Source organism: Danio rerio, chromosome 8, assembly GCF_049306965.1.
Source record: "Danio rerio strain Tuebingen ecotype United States chromosome 8, GRCz12tu, whole genome shotgun sequence".
Lineage (NCBI taxonomy): Eukaryota > Metazoa > Chordata > Actinopteri > Cypriniformes > Danionidae > Danio > Danio rerio.
In genome coordinates, this window is record NC_133183.1 from 30754933 (window position 1) to 30776144 (window position 21212).

The 21212-nt window shown below is 32.9% G+C and overlaps 1 protein-coding gene across 1 annotated transcript in view; it reads left to right on the forward strand.

Annotated features, from left to right (window-relative positions):
• Window positions 1–19796, forward strand: part of slc13a3 (solute carrier family 13 member 3) — a 27064-nt gene extending 7268 nt beyond the window's left edge. Inside the window, 8 exon segments of the mRNA NM_212902.1 lie at window positions 6802–6927; window positions 7374–7466; window positions 7544–7648; window positions 10679–10776; window positions 14248–14360; window positions 14590–14751; window positions 17750–17887; window positions 17993–19796. Of these exon segments, the coding sequence (NP_998067.1) occupies window positions 6802–6927; window positions 7374–7466; window positions 7544–7648; window positions 10679–10776; window positions 14248–14360; window positions 14590–14751; window positions 17750–17887; window positions 17993–18169 (1012 nt within the window). The 3' untranslated portion in view covers window positions 18170–19796.
• Window positions 19797–21212: the final 1416 nt, after the last annotated feature.

Below are 21212 nucleotides of genomic sequence, written 5' to 3' on the forward strand. Positions count from 1 at the left end.
ACATAAATACATTTTTATATTCGCCTAATAGATTTTTCGCCAAATAATGCTGTAAATGATAATATTCTTGTTTATTAGTAGTTTATAAAACAAGCATTTTAACTAAAACCATGTAATCTTGACACAGTCTCTTTTCCAGTCATTTTTTTACAGAGCTGTAAACACACAAACAACAGAAACACACAAAATGTGTTGCCTCATCTGCCTTGTAACATGATTTAAAAAATGCTCCGGAAGTCCAGTCAAAATGTATTCTATAGCACAATTAAAACAAAACAATACATAAAATCAATAAAGGAAGCAGATATCATATTAAAAATATAAGGAAAAGAAAAGAATCTTGTCATAACTGACCTCAATCAAAAGCCTGACAAAAATAAAATTTAGGAGCAGTAGTAAAGGAGCAAATCTCACAGTTTGAGGCTACCATTTTAGTCAGTGATAAATTGCGTCAATAAGAAGAAGCAGCTTACTTAGTCAAACTGATCTTTGAGACATGTAAGGAATCAAAAGTTCACTCGTTTATTTTGGTGCAGTCCAAATAAAGTCATGCACACAATTACAATTATTTTTAAAATCAATGTTAAAGTTTACTGGAAGTCAGTGTAAAGACTCTAAAATTGGGGAAATGAGATTCCTCTTTTTATGTACTAGTAAGAAGCCTCGCTGCAGCATTTTGGATAATTTGCAAATGAGAAATGTTTGTTTGAGGCAGGCCACAGTAAAGGGAATTACAGTAATCTAGGGCGTGATGTTATAAAAGCATGGATTACAGTCTCCAAATCTTTGTGGGGCAGAAACTGTTTCAGTGTAGCACTTGATTTTAGAACTAATGTGCCAATTTGTTTATCAAAATTAAGAAACAAATCAAATGTAACTCCAAAAATTTTTACAAATAATAACCTCACCATTCCTAAAGTAGTTTATTAGTAGAGACAGGGCTGCCAAAACATTAATAAGAGACGCACAGACCCTGTTTCATAATTCACAATCATTCGATTCTTACAGCTAATTTAACAGCTAATTTGATTCTTACAGCTAATTTGACACAGCTATTTCTTAATCAATCAATCAATCTCTATCGTTAATTGTGTCTGTGCCTGAAACTGTATTAGTGTGCATTTTAATGGCTGATGCTTAGCTATAAAACATGTTTTGTAATCTACTGGTGGCTGGATTTAAAATAAGAAATTAGTCACACAAGCAACAGCACCTTATGGACAAACCTGTCCAATTTTTAAAATAAAATAAAGCATTTAAATTATTATTATTATTATTATAATTTTTTTTGATGATGAGGTTGCCAATTTAGCAATTGTGTTGCTTGATTAAGCAACTGTTTGTAGTACCTACAGTTGAAGTCAGAATTATTACCCCCCTCTGAATTTTGGCTTCTTTTTTCAACATTTCTCAAATGATGTGTAACAGAGCAAGTCATTTTTCACAGTATGTCTGATAATATTTTTTTTTCTGGAGAAAGTCTTATTTGTTTTATTCCAGCTAGAATAAATGCAGTTTTAAAATAAATAAAAACAATTTTAAGGTTAAAATTATTAGCCCCTTTAAGCTATTTTTTTCAATAGTCTACAGAACAAACCATCATTATACAATAACTTGCCTAATTAAGCTATGGTTAACCTAATTAACCTAGTTAAGCCTTTAAATGTCACTTTAAGCTGTATAGAAGTGTCTTGAAAAACATATAGTAAAATATTACTTACTGTCATCATGACAAAGATAAAATAAATCATTTATTAGAAATGAGTTATTAAAACTATTATGTTTAGAAATGTGTTAAAAAAAATCTTTCCTCCGTTAAACAGAAATTAAAGGAAAAAATAAACAGGGGAGCTAATAATTCAGGGAGGCTTATAATTCTGACTTCAACTGTACACTGTAAAAAGTCCAGGTTGCCTTACATTTTTTAAGCTGAATTAAATTAACCTTATTTAGTCCATTGAACTTATATTATGTTATACTGACTTAAAACAGATTGCATAACTTATATAATAAAGTTAGAACATGATTAAGTTAGTTAAGTTAAAATAAACTAACAACACATGCTGTCACGACTAATTGATCATTTAAATTTTGTATCAAACAAAATGCACACAAATTTTTAGCAATTTTTAACATTCATTTGTCTACTTTTAGCAACTTTTAAAAAGTGACTCAAATTAAAAAAACTATGGACTGCAGGCTTAAGACCTCTTTCAGTCTTTTTTTGCAGCACTGTCACTTAATTAAAGTGACAATGCATTGATCATGAACAAAAACACATTGAATGAAAGTAAAAAGTGGCAATTTTACTAATAAGTGCATGAAAAATATACACAGATTTTTAAATGAACTTAAATTATTAAAAAAACACAACAAATATTCTAAAACACTTTGGGTGTCCAAATTTCAAAACCAGACACCACAGTGTCATTTAGCAGCTTATAGCAACAAATTGTTCCAACTTTAGCCACTTCCTCTGAACATTAGTTGACAACAGTGGTGAGGTACCCAGTGTAAGCTGGTTAATCGACTACTTTATTATAGATTTAGTTTCTAACCTCTGTTGCTAATACATTGCATATTTATATAAATAATTTGTCCTCACATTACATAAACTGTACAGTATGATTGACCGATTTTACTCGTTGACCGGATGAATTTTCCTAAGGACCTAAGACTGAACCGATTGTGCTTACTTTCTTATGTTCAGCTTGCGCATACATTTGTAAATGTCATATAGTAAAATATCAAAGGGATTTACAAAATAAAAACAATGCAGTGTTGTGAATCAACCTTCAACCTTTCCAGAGGTCGATTCTGTGTGGAAAAAGCCCAAGAAGTCGAGCTGCATATGTCAAACGGAAACTTACTCACTGAGAGATTTATGTAGTGTACAGTGCATGTTTTAGTTGCTTGCATACTTCCGATGTGATTAAATGAAGGTTTGTAAATGTGTTTCAGCCATTGAAGATCCACTATCAGTTTGGGAAACATTTCCCTCAGTAACTGCAGGCTCCAATCATTTACCATAATTCATCATTTATGTTTAATCAGTGAAGAACAACATGTCTCATAATGACTAGACAAAACTGAGAGCCTGAAGAACAGCTGAGGTTACCAACAAGGTCTTTACTCCTACTTTGGACTTTAATGGAAGAGTGTGTTACAATGAATGAATATTTAATAGAACAGCAGTTTTATCAGAAGACATAAGATGACACAACTAAAAGTCCCCTTTGTTAGCAAATGAGGCTACGCACTGGTGTGCGGGAGATTCAGAGTAAAAGCCATTCTCCCAGATCAACAGTTACCTTTCCTCATTATACCCTAAGCAAAGTATTGTCAAACATGAGTGAAAACCAACCCCCAAAACCAGCTGAACATGAGAGCAAAGTTGAGGAGATAAAGTGGGGGAGAAGAACATTAACATACTCTCCTCAGGCCATGACTCAACAATTGTAAATATATTGTATATTGAAATACAATCAATCAATGTCTCTGTTGATTTCATCACTACAAAGCTAAAGTCATAAACTGTCAAATGACACCAATGATTTTTGCAATACACATTAAATATTTTTTTATATATAATTATATTATTTATACATGAATGCCGATACAATATTTAGGAAAGTGGCAAAATTAAAAGCTGTTCTGTTCTGTTATCTCAGTCTTTCCCACAAAGAAAGGCATTATTTAAAAATATAGTCTCAAATATAGCCAATATACTATTATCAAACTATAAAAAATGTTTAGTTTAACATGATGCACTATAAAAACTGCTGGGTTCCACACGATTCCTTCATGTTGTCCCAACACAATTCGATTTAGTTAACCTAACTGATTTTACAAACTTAAGTGGATTGAACATAAAACTACTAAGAGTTCCCAAAAAACTCAATAATTGTGTTGATTCAGCTCATTTTAAATATGTAGTTTGAACAAGCAGCAAAAAACATTTTTGTAGTGTGCTAGTGAATTACAGGGCTGGTTCTAACATATCCAGACTATTATCCCATTCTTTCTTAACATGTAAGAACCAGGACCAATTTGTCCTCGCAGGCATATGATGGACATATAAAAAAGACAAATTGGGCCACTAAACATGTTTCTGTTTGGTTGCTTTTGGAATACAACCTCCATCCACTGAAAAAAAAAATTTAAGTTGACTTAAAATAGTAGGCAATTGCTACCCAGTTTTTTTTAAAGTTGACTCAACTTTTAACCCAAGCAGTGAAATCAACTAATTAACTGCTGTAAGTTGTCTTACAGTGTGAGAAATCTGAAATGTTACATGTACTGTATATAATATTGGGCATTTATGATACATTTTTAATGTTGAGTATGTTATATTAGGTGTTTATTTGTCTTATTTACTCCAATTAAACGATTTTTATTATCCTTATCACTTTATGACTTCTTGGCAGTTTTAGGTGGATGGACTTTTTAATAATAATTTCTGCGTTTAGTAAACCAAAGGTGCACATAACATTGCAAAGGCTTTGCAGAATTTCATCTGGTACTCACAACACACATTCTTGGACAGTGGTGGTGAAAACATGCTGTGAACTGTTCATGATTGCACAAGATTTTTGCCAGTGGCAAGCTCTGCCTGGAAGCTCCTTTCAAAATACCTTTCATTAAAGGGATAGTTCACAGAACAATGAAAAAGTACTCAATATTTACTCACCCTGAAGTGGTTCCAAACCCTTGTGAGTTTCTTCTGTTGAACATAATAGGAAGAACAAATATGATGGAAGTCAATCAACAGACGGAAGAAACTCAAGCAGGTTTTGAACAATTGAAGGGTGAGTAAATAATAAAAGAATTTTCATTTTGGAAATGTTGCCATGCCAACAAAAAATTGCACATAATGGCTGCCTTTGGACATCCAAATCAAATTTTCTGCTTCACTTCCAGTCTCGGGAGATTCCTTCCTCTGATCAGATTTTGAAGGCAGCATAGATGTGTCTTTTACCGGCTTTGTAATTCTGTGTGTTCCATTTATGACAGTTGAGCTTAAAAAACTAAAAAAAAAAAACATGATGTCAAAAACCTCACTTACAGTGTCATTTTGTGTGCATTTTTTTTTTTTTTGTCATGCTATTTTACCCTTTACAGCACTCATTTTCTTTTATTATACATTAACCATTAACCTAATATTCCTTAATTCATTTATTATAAATAATGTATTGTAATGTATATTAAAAGAGAATCAATATAAAGTTATAATAAGAGTTTTTCCTTTTTCTTTTGTTGTAGAAAGTGCATAGGGTTCCTAGCGGCCAGATATATGACAGTGTAACTATATTTTCTATAAGTTGTAATAATTAAATGTCGAGTTACTTATTGTAATTAACAAAACTTATAATGGCTTGAATAGTATTAATGTAGACACATTACTGTCACAATCACTAGCGATCTAGCCCATGCAGATTGCTGGAGAACTACAAATCTGCCACCAAATGAACTACAAATTCAATCATACATGTACTCTCGCACCTTCTGGTGAAACTTTGATTGCAAACACACACAGCTGAAGCTGTTCAGAATCAGGACTAATCAAATGGGCTATTAAGACACACACATTGTTGCTGAGTCTTGTTTACTGTGTATGACATTATGATGCGTTTTCCTTTGCCTTGCCTTTCTGTGTTTGACCCTTGTTTTGTTTGTTTATTTACGTTGTATGCTGCCTGTCTTTTGACCATCCGCCTGTTTATCGACCACGACTCTGGATTGCCCTATACATCTATTTGTTCCTGTATTGACTATTACTTGCCTGACCATTCTGTTAAATAAGCCTTTCATTTGGATCTGCACTTCCTTTTCAGCTCATTGTCAGTTCAGTTTTTAAAAATATTGAATTCGAAGACACTGGAAAGTATAGTTTTGACTTATGGTTGTAATCATGAATAAGAGGCTGACTAGGAAGTACACTGAAAAAAATGATTAATTGGATTTACAAAATGTTTTGGTTGCAAGCAATTTAGATGGGCTGAATGAAACCAACAAATTAAATTTAAAATTCAACTTAATTTGATTGTTCAAATTCAGCCCTTATAGATTGTTTGCAACCACTTAAATTTTGTAAATCCAAGGAAACATTTTATATGTAGACGTTGACTGTAATTGTAATGGTAAAACGTCTGTTCAGTTAGATAGCTATCTAGTTTCAGAAAGGTTATCAAATATGCCTATGTGTAATTTAATTATTTATTTGAACGTTTTTTTCTTAAATGAAAGTGCTTAATAGGATAGTTTACCAAAATATGTTCCTAATAATTAACCCAAAAATCTCAGTAATTACTCACCCTTATGTTGTTCCAAACCCATTCTGAATACAAATATAGATATTCTATATCAAATCTGAGAGCTCCTTTATTCTTCAGATAACAAGGGACTCGTTCAAAGATGAGAAAGGTACTAAAAAGACATCATCAAAACTGTCCATAAGTCTTCAGGGATTCAATCTAAATATTAAGAAGCTAAGAGAGTAATTTAGTGTACAAATACAACAAAATCAATTACTTTATTCAATAGCTTCTTATACTCAGTGCCAGTGTGGGGGTGTGCTTTCAGTAATGTACATGTGTGACTTCTTTTGTCCGAAACAAAAAGCACAGGCTCATCCAAGGTAATCTGTCAGCATTCTCATGAACGTGCCCCCTATACTGACACTGAGAAGAAGCAGTGGTTAATTAAAGCCATTACTTTTGTTTTTTGTAACTAATGTCAAGGTGGAAGGAAAAAAAAAAACAGAAAAAATAATTACATTGTTTTGTGTGATTGTGTCTGTAGCTACTTCCCTGAATGTGACCTCGTAAACTTCGGGTCATGGTTTGTCTTCGCATTTCCACTCATGCTTCTCTTCCTCATTCTGGGCTGGATCTGGATTGCTTTTCTCTATGGGGGTCTCAATACACGGTAAATATGTGATTTGAACACTTACCGGGGAAATGCACTGTAGGTTCCGTATTAGGTTCACAGCTTCTCAGTGGACCCATAAATATGATCACCTTCATGAGTGCAACTACTAATAGAGGAAAAGTTGCTGTATAAATACAAACGAATATGTGTAAAATATTATTTAGCAAATATTTAGTCTCTGTTATGTTTAAGAAGCTTTTTAGTATTCAACATTTTATTTATTTTTAATTATTTGGAGCAATGCTTATATATATATATATATATATATATATATATATATATATATATATATATATATATATATATATATATATATATATAAATAAATATAAATTATATATAAAATGTAGCTTATTTTTATATGTACATTTTCATGACCTGCAGATCGCTGTTTTTTCTTTTAATAATTAAATTACATATCTTAAATGTCTGTTTTTGACCAGACTTTGTATCAGCAAAAATGATGAGCGGGCTGCAGCAGAAGCTAAAGCAAATGCTGTTATTGATGAAGACTACAAGAAACTGGGCCCGATAAAGTAAGTCACTGAGCACTCACCTCTGTTGTGTTTTCGACATATTCATTCGATTCAAATATATTCTTCTCTTCAACTAGATTTGCAGAAGGATCTATCGCTTTCTTCTTTATTATTTTTGCCATCCTACTCTTCACACGAGATCCAAAGTTTGTGACCGGATGGTCGGTTTTCTTCCCCAAAGGGTAAGAAATACAGGTAGTGAAAAATATGAGTGACATGTTTTTACTTTAAGAGCGATGTAAGATGAATCCATGTCTTTTTCAAGTTTTAGAGGTGTTAATGTATTTACAATTTTAACATCTCTAATAACAAATTTACCTTGTTCTGATGGACTATTTTTAACCTTTAAGACTATAACCTGAGCAACTGCATAAATACTTTATTTTTTACAACATAATTAGTTAGATTAATAATCAGTACAATGTCATAATACAAACAACTGTTTCAGCATTAGACTAATTATTGTTGTCAAAATATGTCATGCATTTACACAATAGCAGGATGTTCATGCCCTCATTGTGCAAATGCCAAATGCATTTCATATGTGCTTAAGCAAACCTGTGCTACTAGGATTTAATTGATTTACATTCAGTAACACATTGGAACACTGTTAATATAAATGTCAATCACTGAAATTAAAGGTTAAGTTATACACTATGTCAGGTTAATCTTTAAACTGGATTCCACTTACAGTGTAAGCCAGCAAAAAGTCTTTTTTTTTCTTCTTCTTTTTTTGTGGTCCATCACACTAATGCACATGGACAGACAGGTTCAAAAATATGGACCAGTTTATCCGTTTCCTCCACTGAGCTGACCTTTCTCTATCTCCAGGATGTCAGTTCACTTTGAGTCATCTCCAAACTAGCCAGATATCCAGCAAGTAGAGACAAATAGAAGCAGAGAGAGAACAGAGTAAGACATTTCTGGGTGATTCAACACCTGTAGATGAGTGGAACAGGACTGCAAGCACGGCCAACATGATATGATGAATTGGTTAGCAGGGTTATGGCAATTACACTGATTCTCTGCTTCATATTAATGTGCTGAGATGTGATAGCAGCAGTGTTGCTTGCTTTAATGTCTTGTCTGACATTTTCCTTCACATTTAAATCTTATGTTCTTCTGTGATGTTCCAAGTTTTACACTACTTAGACCTTTAAATTGAACATTTGTAGGCGGATTATAGATTTTTGTCTTGCTCCTGACAAAACCCATGCCACACATACTACACATGTCCACTAAGTAATGAAAATAATAAAAACTATTTGCCTTAGGAATAGAAGTCAGTTTGAGTATTTTTTTTATTTCTATTTATTTGCTTGTTTATTTTACAGGGACAATACACTTGACATTGTTATACAAAGATAACCGATGTTGCGTACATAGGGCATATAGCATAAAGCTAATTTGCAGTCCTCGTCCATGGTTAGGCTTTACATTAAAAAATAAAAAATAAAAACAATCAAGAATAAAACACAATACAAGAAGGTTTTGCAGCTCTGATTATTTATTCATTCTCCTTCGGCTTAGTTTCTTGTTTATCAAGAACACCACAGCAGAATGAACTGCCAACTATTCCGGCTTATGTTTTACGCAGTGGATGCCCTTCCAGCAACCCAGTACTGGGAAACACCCATACACACTCGCATTCTTACACACACTCATACATTACGGCCAATTTAGTTTATGTAGCTCACTTACAGCACATGTCTTTGGAACATGAACACTGGCAAACTCCACACAGAAATGCCAACTGCCTCAGCTGGTATTTGAACCAGCGACCTTTCTGCTGTGAGGCAAAAGTGCTAACCACTAAGCCACAATACTGCCCCAGCAAGGGATTAGTTCACCTCAAAATGTTTTCATACTGTATATACCATTAAAGTCAGAATTATAAGCCCCCTTTAATTGTTTTTTTTTTTAATATTTTATAAATGATGTTTAACAGGGCAAGGAAATTTTCACAGCATGTCTGATATCGTATTTGTTTTATTTCGGCTAGAATAAAAGCATTTAAAAAAAAAAAAAAAAAAAAAAAAAAAATATATATATATATATATATATATATATATATATATATATATATATATATATATATATATATATATATATATATATATTAAGGTCAATATTATTAGCCCCTTTAAGCTATATGTTTTTTCGATAGTCTACAGAACAAACCATTATTATACAATAACTTGCCTAGCTAACCTAATTAACTTAATGAAGCCTTTATATGTCACTTTAAGCTGTATAAAAATGTCTTGAAAAATATCTAGTAAAATATTATTTACTGTCATCATAACAAAGATAAAATAAATCAGTTATTAGAAATGAGTAATACAAATTTATATGTTTAGAAATGTGTTGCAAAAATCTTCTCTCCATTAAACAGAAATTGGGGAAAAAAGAAACAGGGGGGCTTATAATTCAAGGGGGGGGGGTGTAATAATTCTGAGATCAACTATATATATAACTATAACTAAATGTGCTCATATTATGAATCAGGTCAATTTAAAAGAAATGGATTATGCTATGAAGCATCATACCTTTAGAACAACACAGTGGTGAGTAAATTCTAAATTTATTTACCCACCACTGTGTTGTATAGTTTAGGTTTTTTTTTTACATAAACATAGATCAGTAAACATACATCTTATTAGTTCAAATGTGTCACATGAGACACAGAAATGAATCTCATTGGTCATCAATCATCAAGCATGCATGACTGAATTTGAATGCTGTAAACCAGTGCCCTCAAACTCAATTCCTGGAGGGCCATAGCTTTGCACAGTTTAGCTCCAACCAACTCCAACTCATACCTGCTTAATAGTCTCTAGTCGACTTGGACACCTTTATTAGTTGGATCAGCTGTTTTTTTATTTTAGGGTTGGAACAAAACTGTGCAAAGCTGCTGCCCTCCAGGAATCCAGTTAGACCTATGCTGTAAAAATTGCTCACTACAATAAACAATGCCTGATTTCACAACCTTCAATGGAAAGACAAAAATCTGTCACATGTTCTTTTTGAACATAACTATAACCTTTTATAACATCTGTTTCATCTGTAACATCTGATCACTTTTAAGCAGTATGCGTAAATATTTTAGTAAATGGCTAACAGCTTGTTAACCAAAGTAGATCCCGAATAATCACCACTGAATGGTGTGTAATCGTTTCTCTCTGCATGTGTGTGTGTTTATTTCCTATCAGCTATGTGTCTGATGCTGTGACTGGAGTCATCATCATCTCCATCCTCTTTTTCTTTCCATCTCAGCGTCCATCTCTCCGCTGGTGGTTCGATTCCAGAGGTCAGTGGGTGGTTTATTGACTTTCTGTATCCTGGTCTTACAGCAGCTGAGAGAATTGAGCTACAAATGATTAAATTATGAACTTCAAATTGAAGCAAGTCAACAGTCCATCAATAATATTCAAAATTATATGCTAAATCAAGCCAAATAAAGCAGAATTTGGAAACTGAATTTTTTGGCAGGCAAAACGCTACATGTCATCGACTCAGTAAATGTCCAGGAGCACAGTTCATTCTGGTAGCAAAGAGGTTTGTAGAACACGTGTGAATGTGGTTAATGTTGAATAAGAGGAGGAATGTTAACGATTCAGATTAGTCTGTCTCAGAGAGATCCAGTAGAGAACTGTGAGCAGAGCGGTTATAATAATCTGCAAAAAAAGATATCTCTTAATAAGTGGCTCGGTGCACATTCTACACATTTAAAAAGCCAAGTAGAAATGCATGTAAACATGTTAATATTTCTGAATCTCCCTATCTGAAACATTCAGTTATTATTGTAGTTAAAGGTGACCTATTATGTTCCTTTTTACATGATGTAAAATAAGTCTCTGGTGTCCCTAGAATGCGAATGTGATTTTGTCTGCTCAAAATGCCCCACTAATAATGTTTTATAACTCTTTGAAACTGCCCCTTTTAGGCTTTGATCTTAATTGTGCAGTTTTGGTGGCTGTCGCTTTATATTCAAATAAGACTGTGCTCTTTTTGAAGGAGGGCGGAGTGTCAGCATAGTGGCAGATTCGAAAACAAGACTAACTTCCTATGCTTATGAGGGAGAGATTGTCACTAATGGGTGGGGCTTTCCCTCTCTGATGACATGTACAAATAAAGAATGTCAACCAAAGTGTTTCTGCAGACAGTTTTTAATGAAGTGTGATAAAAAAATTAAGTTAACAAATTTTTACCATTAGAAGCTGGTTATATTCACAGACTGTTGCCACACAACTATTTTTAAAGCTCTTATAAAAGTGATTTTTGCAGAATAGGTCCACTTTAAAACTTAAATTAAATCTAGATTTCACAAGATGTACCTTTATAAATGGTTTTTAAATATCATGTAAATATAATTTAATACTGAACTCTAAAAGCTGACTCTTCATAGCAGTTAAATGCCTTTTTAGAAAGACATTTGTTTATCCATGTTGCTTAAAAGAAAAAAAACATATTTTCTTACATCAGCTCTAAACACAATTTGTCATTCGTTGTGTTGTGTATTACATGTTTGTGTATATGTAAAGGGATTAAAATAATTTATCAATTACTCCATTATAATGAAGTGAATGTTCGTTAAATATTTCTTACTTTCTGTAATAATTTAATTAAAAAAATGTTTTATATATTCCACATGGTAAACAAACAATGACTTATTATTTTAATTGTAACTATGCTGCCTATAATTATATATTATAGTTCTAGTTAACATTCTAGTTTTAAACTTAATTGCAATTTAAAAGCTTGACTAGGTTAATTGGACAAGTCATTGAACCACAGTGTTCTGAAGCCAGTCGAAAAAAATTATTTTATAAGGGCTAATAACATTGACTCTAAAATGATACACAGTTGAAGGCAAAATTATTAACCCCCCTTTGAATTTCTTTTTTTTTTTTTTTTTTTAAATATTACCAAAATGCTGTTTAACAGAGCAAGGCCATTTTCACAGTAAGTCTGAAAATATGTTTTCTTCTGGAGAAAGTTTTATTTGTTTTATTTCGGCTAGAATAAAAGCAGTTTTGAATTTTTTCACCATTTTAAGGACAAAATTATTTAAGCTATATTTTTTACTGATAGTCTACAAAACAAACCATCGTTATACAATAACTTGCCTAATTACCCTAACCTGGCTAGTTACCCTAATTAACCTAGTTAAGCCTTTAAATGTCACTTTAAGCTGGATAGAAGTGTCTTAAAAAATATCTAGTCAAATGTTTTGTGCTGTCATCATAGCGAAGACAAAAAAATTCAGTTATTAGAAATGAGTTATTAAAACTATTATATTTAGAAATGTGTTGAAAAAAAATCTTCTCTCCGTTAAACAGAAATTGGGGAAAAAATAAACAGGGGGGGGGCGAATAATTCTGACTTCAACTGTATGTGTAATATTTAATTTATTTCATTAATCTTTCTTCGGCTTAGTCCCTTTATTCATCAGGGCTTCCCACAGTGGAATGAACCAACTTAATTTATTTATTTAATATACAAATTTATCAAAAATATGCTTCGTAAAAGGTTTAAATATCTTGAAAAGTTTAAACGTTTTATAAAAGTAATTCTAATAGGTCCTCTTTAAAATACCTTTATAAATGGTTTTATGGTCCCAGGTAACATATATGTGTGCGTGTGTGTGTGTGTGTGTGTGTGTGTGTGTGTGTGTGTGTGTGTGTGTGTGTGCGTGTGTGTTTCCTGGGACCACAAAACTGAACTTTAGAAACAATATGCTTATTTAGCATGACTCAGGCTAATTCTCATTGCATTAAAAGATAACATACTTTCTTACATCAGCTCTGACCGGTAATAACAACATATTCTAACTTTACAGTCTAAAAAAAAACCCTCTAATAAAATTTTTTTATTGTCTTTGCCATGATGACAATACATGTCAAATTGGGTTGCAGCTGGAAAGGCATAAAAAAAGTGCTGGATAAGTTGGCGGTTCATTCTGCTGTGGCGACCCCGGATTAATAAAGACACTAAGCCGAAAAAAAAATGAATGAATGAATGATGAAAATACATACTATTTCACTAGCTATTGTGCAAGATACTAGTATTCAGCCTTAATTAAAAAAAATGTATTTATGTAATATACAGCTTAATTAAAAATATTTTTTACTCCACTCAATATAAATAAGATATAATATTTACTCTGGTAAAAATAAATAAGTCTTTCTCCAGAAAATAAAAATAAACTGTGAAATCTTCCTTGCTTTGCTAAACATCACTTTTCTTATAAATCCATCTGTTGGTCATGGGCAGTGTTTTATGTTGAAAGCTGTGAAATGTGCCAGCATCAGACATGCTGGAGTCCACATTACCATTTTTAGTATCAACCAAACAAAGTAAAGTTCTACATTTCATCTCCTGTCAGATGCAGTTTTTTTCCTCCACCAGTTCCAAATCAATTTTCCTTCCTTGTGCAGTTCAAAAGATGTAATCAAATTGAGATGTCAAACACACAGCGTTTCCTGTAGACGCTTTGCTCAACAACATGAATGCAGAGACAGAGCAAGCTGGAGAATGAAAACATCTTAAACTCTGCATGGTGTTATATATATATTTATATATTTGTGCATTCATACAGGTTCATTCAGATTTATCGCACGACTGATATGAGTCTTTCAGCAAACTATTCTATTTACACCCCCACATTGAAAATGTTTATATTTCACTTTCATGTTTTTTTTTTTGCTTATTTTATTTGTACTTAATCAGAGGCAGAGATGGTCAGACTCATGAAGTCATAATTCATTTTCTTTTTCAGCCTCCAATACTCCATATGTGCCCCTGTTGTCATGGAGAAAAGCTCAGGAGTGCGTGCCATGGAATATTATTTTGCTGCTAGGTGGTGGATTTGCAATGGCTAAAGGCTGTGAGGTAGTTCATTACCTGTTTTTTGTTATTTTTAATGAAATAAATCTGAAATACATGGCTAATAGATGAATTTGTAATTAATACCTAAATATTCTAATGCAATTGAAATACATTATATGTACCATTATGAATTGTATAGCAATAAAACTAATGGAACAACAGAAAATAAGTGTGTCAGAATGTAACGGCAAATGTATATTCCTTTTTTTTAATAGATTTTTTTTGGTAATAGGAGTCCGGCTTAGCAGTATGGATAGGAAACCACTTGCAGCCTCTGGCTCAGGTTCCACCTCCAGTCGCTGTGATGCTCATCACAGCCTTCATTGCCTGCTTCACTGAATTTGCCAGTAACACAGCCACCATCATCATCTTCCTTCCTGTCATCGCTGAACTAGTATGCACAAATATGCCGCACATCTTTGTGTTTACAGTTTGTTGTGTAGATGGGGATTTATTCTTCATATTTATAGAAGTCTTTTATGCTCACCAAGGCAACAATTATTTATAAAACAGATCTACAGTAGTGAGTCTCATTCACTAATAACAGTTTATGCATATATTATATGTGCATATTAATAACACAGATTATACATATTTAAAGAACATTTAACCTAATTTACAAACATGTATGTGTGGTTTCATCATTGAACATTGAACTAAAGTATTTTAAATGAGCAGCAAAATCAGTGTTTTAAAATAAGTGCTAGTGATTTTTTTTTTTTTGCATTATTTATTCCTGAAATAGCAAATCTTAATTTTCAGGATTGTTACTTCAGTTTTCAGTGTTACATGATCTTTCAGATAACTAATAATGCTGATTTTGGTGCTTGAGAGATAGTATTACACTTAAAACCATTTAAAAACTTTATAAAAACCTTTTTTTTTTGTACTTTGATGAACAGAAAGTTTAAATTCCTAAATGCTTTTACAACTTGTGCTTCAGATACTCATGAAAAAACTTAACATGTGTTTTAAAGCCTTGTCAGTGAGAACTTCTGAAAGAAATATAGTTTTCTGAGCACTCAGGAATGAAGTTTGTGCACATTATTGCAGCTTTACCAAGCCTTTACTCCTCTGGGTGAGAAATATTTTAAATTCAGGACAATGGGATGCATGTATGTTTTCAGACCACAGACAAGTCAATCTTAAACTATGTTTTAGAACTCAGAACAAACTTGTTGGTCTAAAAACATCTTATTTTTAAGCCAATCTGCCAAATTGACAGGTTGTGCAATGAGACACTTTTACTAATTAATAATTTTTAATAATATTAATAATTGTGTGGCTGAATTTCTATGGGGACTTTTACATCTCTCCATGATTAGCTCTACTCAGCGATTCACCCTGTAATAGCTAAATAATGTGAGACAAACAAAGGTCTATGCAGAATCCAAATGTAAAGATGGCTCTGATGACAACAAAACACTGTTCAGTGCAAATGCATTGCCTTTTTTCTGATCCCAGCATTAAGAAACAGTAGATGAACTGTAATTTAATAACAACCCAGAACAATCCAAATCCATTTGTCTAAATTTTTTTCAGAAAGGCAATTGACCCTTTTCACAAACCTGGTAAAAAAAAAATATTTGCAGAATGGGAAAATCTCATCATTCACTGGGCTCTAAGTTTTCCCAACTATGATGACTTCCGCTACTGAGGAAACCGGAAATGTGAAAAGGGTCTATGCTGTGCCAACAATATTGGATCTGACAGTAATATTGCACCGGAGTCGATGTAATTGTTTTATTATGCGATCACAATTGCTTTGGGAGTCAATACAGATCGTTTACTATGTACTCAGTATTTTGGTGTTATTAACCTAAATCACTGCAGCGTTCGTCTATAGAAGATTTAGGCTGTCAAACAGGCATACCTGTATGCAAACAGTACGCCTATCATAACAGGGGGCATTTAATTTAAAGTCTACAAGAACAGAACAGCACAGAAAACAACAGTCTATTACTTCTAAAGTATATTTTTGTTTAATGTAAAAATTTATAATAATTATGAGTGTATATCAGGGAACAGTACAATATAAAGAACAAATAAGCCAGTGTATGTCCCTCTTAAAAGGATAGTTCATCTCCAAAGTAAAAATTTAATCAACATTTACTGTCCCTCAAGTGGCTTCAAAGCTGTACAGTATGTTTGTTTTGTTTAATTAAACACAAAAAAAGTTATTCTGAAAAAATGTCAGAAACATAACGATGGACTTCTAGGTACAACAAATACTATGTAAGACAATTGCTGCGTACCAATTTGCATACTTATACTATGTGTGAAGAAAAACTACATTCCCTTGAGTGTGTAACAGTATGCAAGATTTGGGAAACACTTTCTCATTAACAAACCGTTATGTTGCTTAGTTACGTCCCCTGTTAATCATCTCGACACATCATCCAAATTTTGTTCCTATTTAATTACCTACCATATTGTAGGTGCAGCAGCAGGTTAATCTGCCATTTGTGAGTCTTTCATGCAGAGAAATCTCCTTAGGTCTTTGGATAATTATGCATTTAGAAGTCCAAACATGTCTTTTATATAAGTTCACATTACTGTTGCAGAGTAAATATAACATGGAAAATGCAATTTACAGTTTTTTTTCAGTTGGCTGTATATGAATTAATAGTCATTCAAACAAATTTACAAAGGCCTTTCTACTTGACGATTGGTCCTGCGCATCCAACATGTTTGTTTACAGTTTTTACCTGAGGTTTGAAGCTTTAATTAAATTCACGTCCATGCACAATGTATTGTGGGCACTATAAGCAGTTCTACACCTAATTGCAAATAGTACACCATCTAGGAATCCTCGGCATACTCTATTCAACATAGTAAGGTTTGCAAATACTATTTAGGAAGGATAGTATACAAATTGGGATGAACCAAATGGTTACAGGTTTTCATCAATTTCCAAAATATCTATTGCAATTTTGTAATATTGTAATTTTGGGTGAATTATCCATACAGTAGGGGTGGCATGGTGGCTTAGTAGTTAGCACTGTCCCCTCACAGCCATAAGGTCACTGGTTGGAGTCCCAGCTGGGCCAGTTGGCATTTCTGTGTGGAGTTTGCATGTTTTCCCGTGTTTGCATTGGTTTCCTCCACAGTCTAAAGACATGCAGTACAGGTGAATTGGGTAAACAAAGTTGGCTGTAGTGAAGGAGAGTGTTTGGGAATGAGAGTGTATGGGTGTTTCCCAGTACTGGGTTGCAGCTGGAAGGCCATCCACTGCGTAAAACACATGCTGGAATAGTTGGCGGTTTATTCCACTGTGGTGACCCCTGATAAATAAGGGATTAAGCTGAAGGAATGAATGAACCCATACGATACAGAAGGTAAATCCTATACATTAGGAATACATTGTGACTTTACACCTCCTATATTTTCAGGCAATCCGTGTGAAAGTGAACCCGCTGTACTTCATGATCCCAGCAACGACTGGATGCTCTTATGCTTTCATGCTTCCTGTGTCCACACCTCCAAACTCAATCGCCTTCGCCTCCGGACACCTGATGGTCAAAGACATGGTGAGAAAACAACCACAAAAACACATAAAGATCAATAATCCTGAGTACACTGACGCAGTTTTCAGGTACGCAATAAGACGCATATGTGTGTGTGTGTGTTTACAGGTCAAAACAGGGTTTGTGATGAACATCCTGGGAATTCTGTGTGTGTCTCTGGCCATGAACACATGGGCTCTTCATATGTTCAATCTTCACTTGTACCCTGATTGGGCAAGACCTTTAAATGCTTCATTAGCAACGGTGGCTACACATACTGTAGCGGCTATGAATATGACTGGCTAGAGAGATGGATTTGACATATACATTTATATACTGTATATTGTGGATATCATGTGTATATACGACTAAAGTGAAATGGAAAATTACCTAACTGGTGGATTCCTGCTGTGGATGGAGCAACATTATCATGACCTCACTTCCTGCTCAGTCCCGCCTTCTTGTGCTTGAGGCCACTTCTGCAACTTGGGGCAGGAAATTAAAGAATGTTTTAAACTTCACAGGTATGCGAAAAAAATAAGGACAGTTGTCAGATTCTCTTGATTTATAGTTATGCATTTGAGTAAAATATTATTTTTGTTTTATTCTGTAAACTACTGATTTAAATTTAAAATAAATTATTGTAATTTAAAGATTTTTTTTGTATTAAATGATTACATGCATAACATGTTTATATTCATTTTAAGACAACAGAATACAAAGCTTTAACTTCAGAAGAGTTAAGAAAGCTGTTTATTGGTTTTAATAAGACAAATTTTCTCTCACAACATATGAATCTGTTTGCTATTCTGACTAATTGTCAGTGACTAGGTTTACATGGGCATCAGTAATCAAATTATTTGCCTTGATCTGAATTAGACAATAGTATGATTAAGGTGTTTACATGAGTTGCTTTATGAATGTTCCTTTCATGATTTATGATTTACATGTTATAGCACATAAATCGATCAATGTCATTGCATCGCTGCGCTATCCACAATTCCTCCAGAGTTTCATGTAATTTCGGGTGTTTAATTTTTAATTTGTCATCTTTAACTACAGTTTGACATTTCACATTTATTTAGGAGAATTTCATTCATGCCCCCTAGACGAACAAGATACTGTATGTGAGTATAAACTGTTGGAAGAGTGTAGTTTTAATGGAATTTAATATCGCATAAAAAAAATTCAGCAAATCGCAATTCAGATGTCAGTGGTCCTTCACTGACTCAGTAGGTGCAGGAAATAGTGTCAAACATCCGTTCATTGTGTGTATAGACTATCCTGTTACAAAATGCGGTGAAAATCTTTTACAACGTAATAGTAATAGATAGATTTTTTACATGTCTGTACTGTACTTGAATAATACGATTAAAATCGCATACTCCACGTCTTAATCCGATTTCTGTTTTCTAATTTTAGCCATATTAAGGTAGTCAAAAATTGCTGTTTACATGGCTGACTCTTAATCAGAGTATTGTCTTAAGTGCATTAAAATCAGATTATTGGTGTCCATATTAACATACATTCTGCAAAATAAAAGTGCAATAAAAACGACCATATTTTTGTTTCATATTTGGAAATGTTATCAGACCTTTAACAAAATAAAACAAAAATTTACATTTTACTCAAACCCAATCCATTAAATATGTGGATTCAAGGGCTCTTTGATTAGTTTTTCCATAGCTGTATAATTTTTTTTATACATGTAGTTTCACACAGGTAGAAAACTTATTTAAAATAATGTTATAGTTTTAAAGCAAATCTGAACATTTGTAATGCATAATGCATCTATCTTTTAGATTGTAAATGTGTTGTTTTAATATTGTAAATTTGTTTTATTTATATAGTGTGTGCTGTAACTAACAATTCATATTTCTATCATTTTAATTCTGTTTAGTATTCTTAAAACATAATTAAAACTTTGAACAAAGAAAATGATTAGTTATTGGTGAACTACTAAACCAGGGGCACAATTAAAGGGCACCTATGATGAAAATAATCTTTTGTAAGCTGTTTGGACAAAACTGTGTGTTGGTGTAGTGTCAACAGTCATACTGGGGTGATATAAAGACAATAAGTCTCTTTTTTTAATTTCCTAATGTTAAAATAGGATCAAAATCCCTCCCATTTTAAGGCCACGCAACTTGATGTAGGAGTGTGGTTCTGTTCAGCTCACTGTGATCATCAATCATCATCAAATGTGATCAAGAATCAGTTTTACAGTGCATGTATGCAATGAATTACAGTGATTTTTCTGTCTTTATAACCACAACCGCATGGCAGTATAATTATAAAAGATGATGCTTTAATCCCTCTTTGTGGACTATAAATTAAGTTTATTTAGTACAATAATGGATATCCATACAGCAGTGGATATTAACGTGAATCCTGTCACATTTGCAGTGCAAAAACAGTGCAGAGTTAAACATGCGTGCTGCATGTGTGCTTGAACTTTGTAACAACATTGTGTGTGACTCATCGTTGCAGAGAGGCTTAAATTAACTCCACAACAAATGCATTAAATAATGGTTGGATAAGTTTTTACTGTAGGATTTCTCACAAATGTTACGTGACATCTGCTTCATTTATGTCTGTCACTGTGCTGTTTATCTGACGCAGCCAAGGCGAAGATCGAGGCACACTCTGACATGCACATGGGAATGGTGGGCGGGGAGAACTAGCATTAAAGGCACAGGAAACAATAACAGCCTCAAATTGTTCAATACAGAAAATTAAAATATTCTGAAAGGTATAATAACTAATCTGATGGGTGTTTTGAGCTGAAACTTTACAGACACATTCTGGAGACACAAAAGACTTCTCTAAATATTGAAAAAGGGGTAAAATAGGTGCCCTTTAAAGGAATAATTTGTAAAATAATTAAAAGCTGTTAATTTATTCAGGATTTCCAAATGTGTTGATTTGATGTTGATGTGTTGACTTTTTTTCATTAGTAGAACATTAAGGAATATTTTAGCTGAAACTGTGGTAAAATACAGGTCAATGGCTATTAGACAATATATATATATATATATATATATATATATATATATATATATATATATATATATATATATATATATATATATATATATATATAAACATATTGACAAAGCAAAATTAATACCCATTGCGGAAAAGGAGAGTACATTTATTTATTTTATTGTTTTAATTTTTACTAAACTATCTCAAAAACTCCAGTCTGCATTAATTAATACACACAAAAAACGCATACAAAACAATAACATGGGAACGTGGAACAATGGTCATGCTTACAAATGCCCCAAAACAGTAAAAATACAGTACATGTTCAATAAAAACCACAAGAAACCAGCAAGCACAGCAT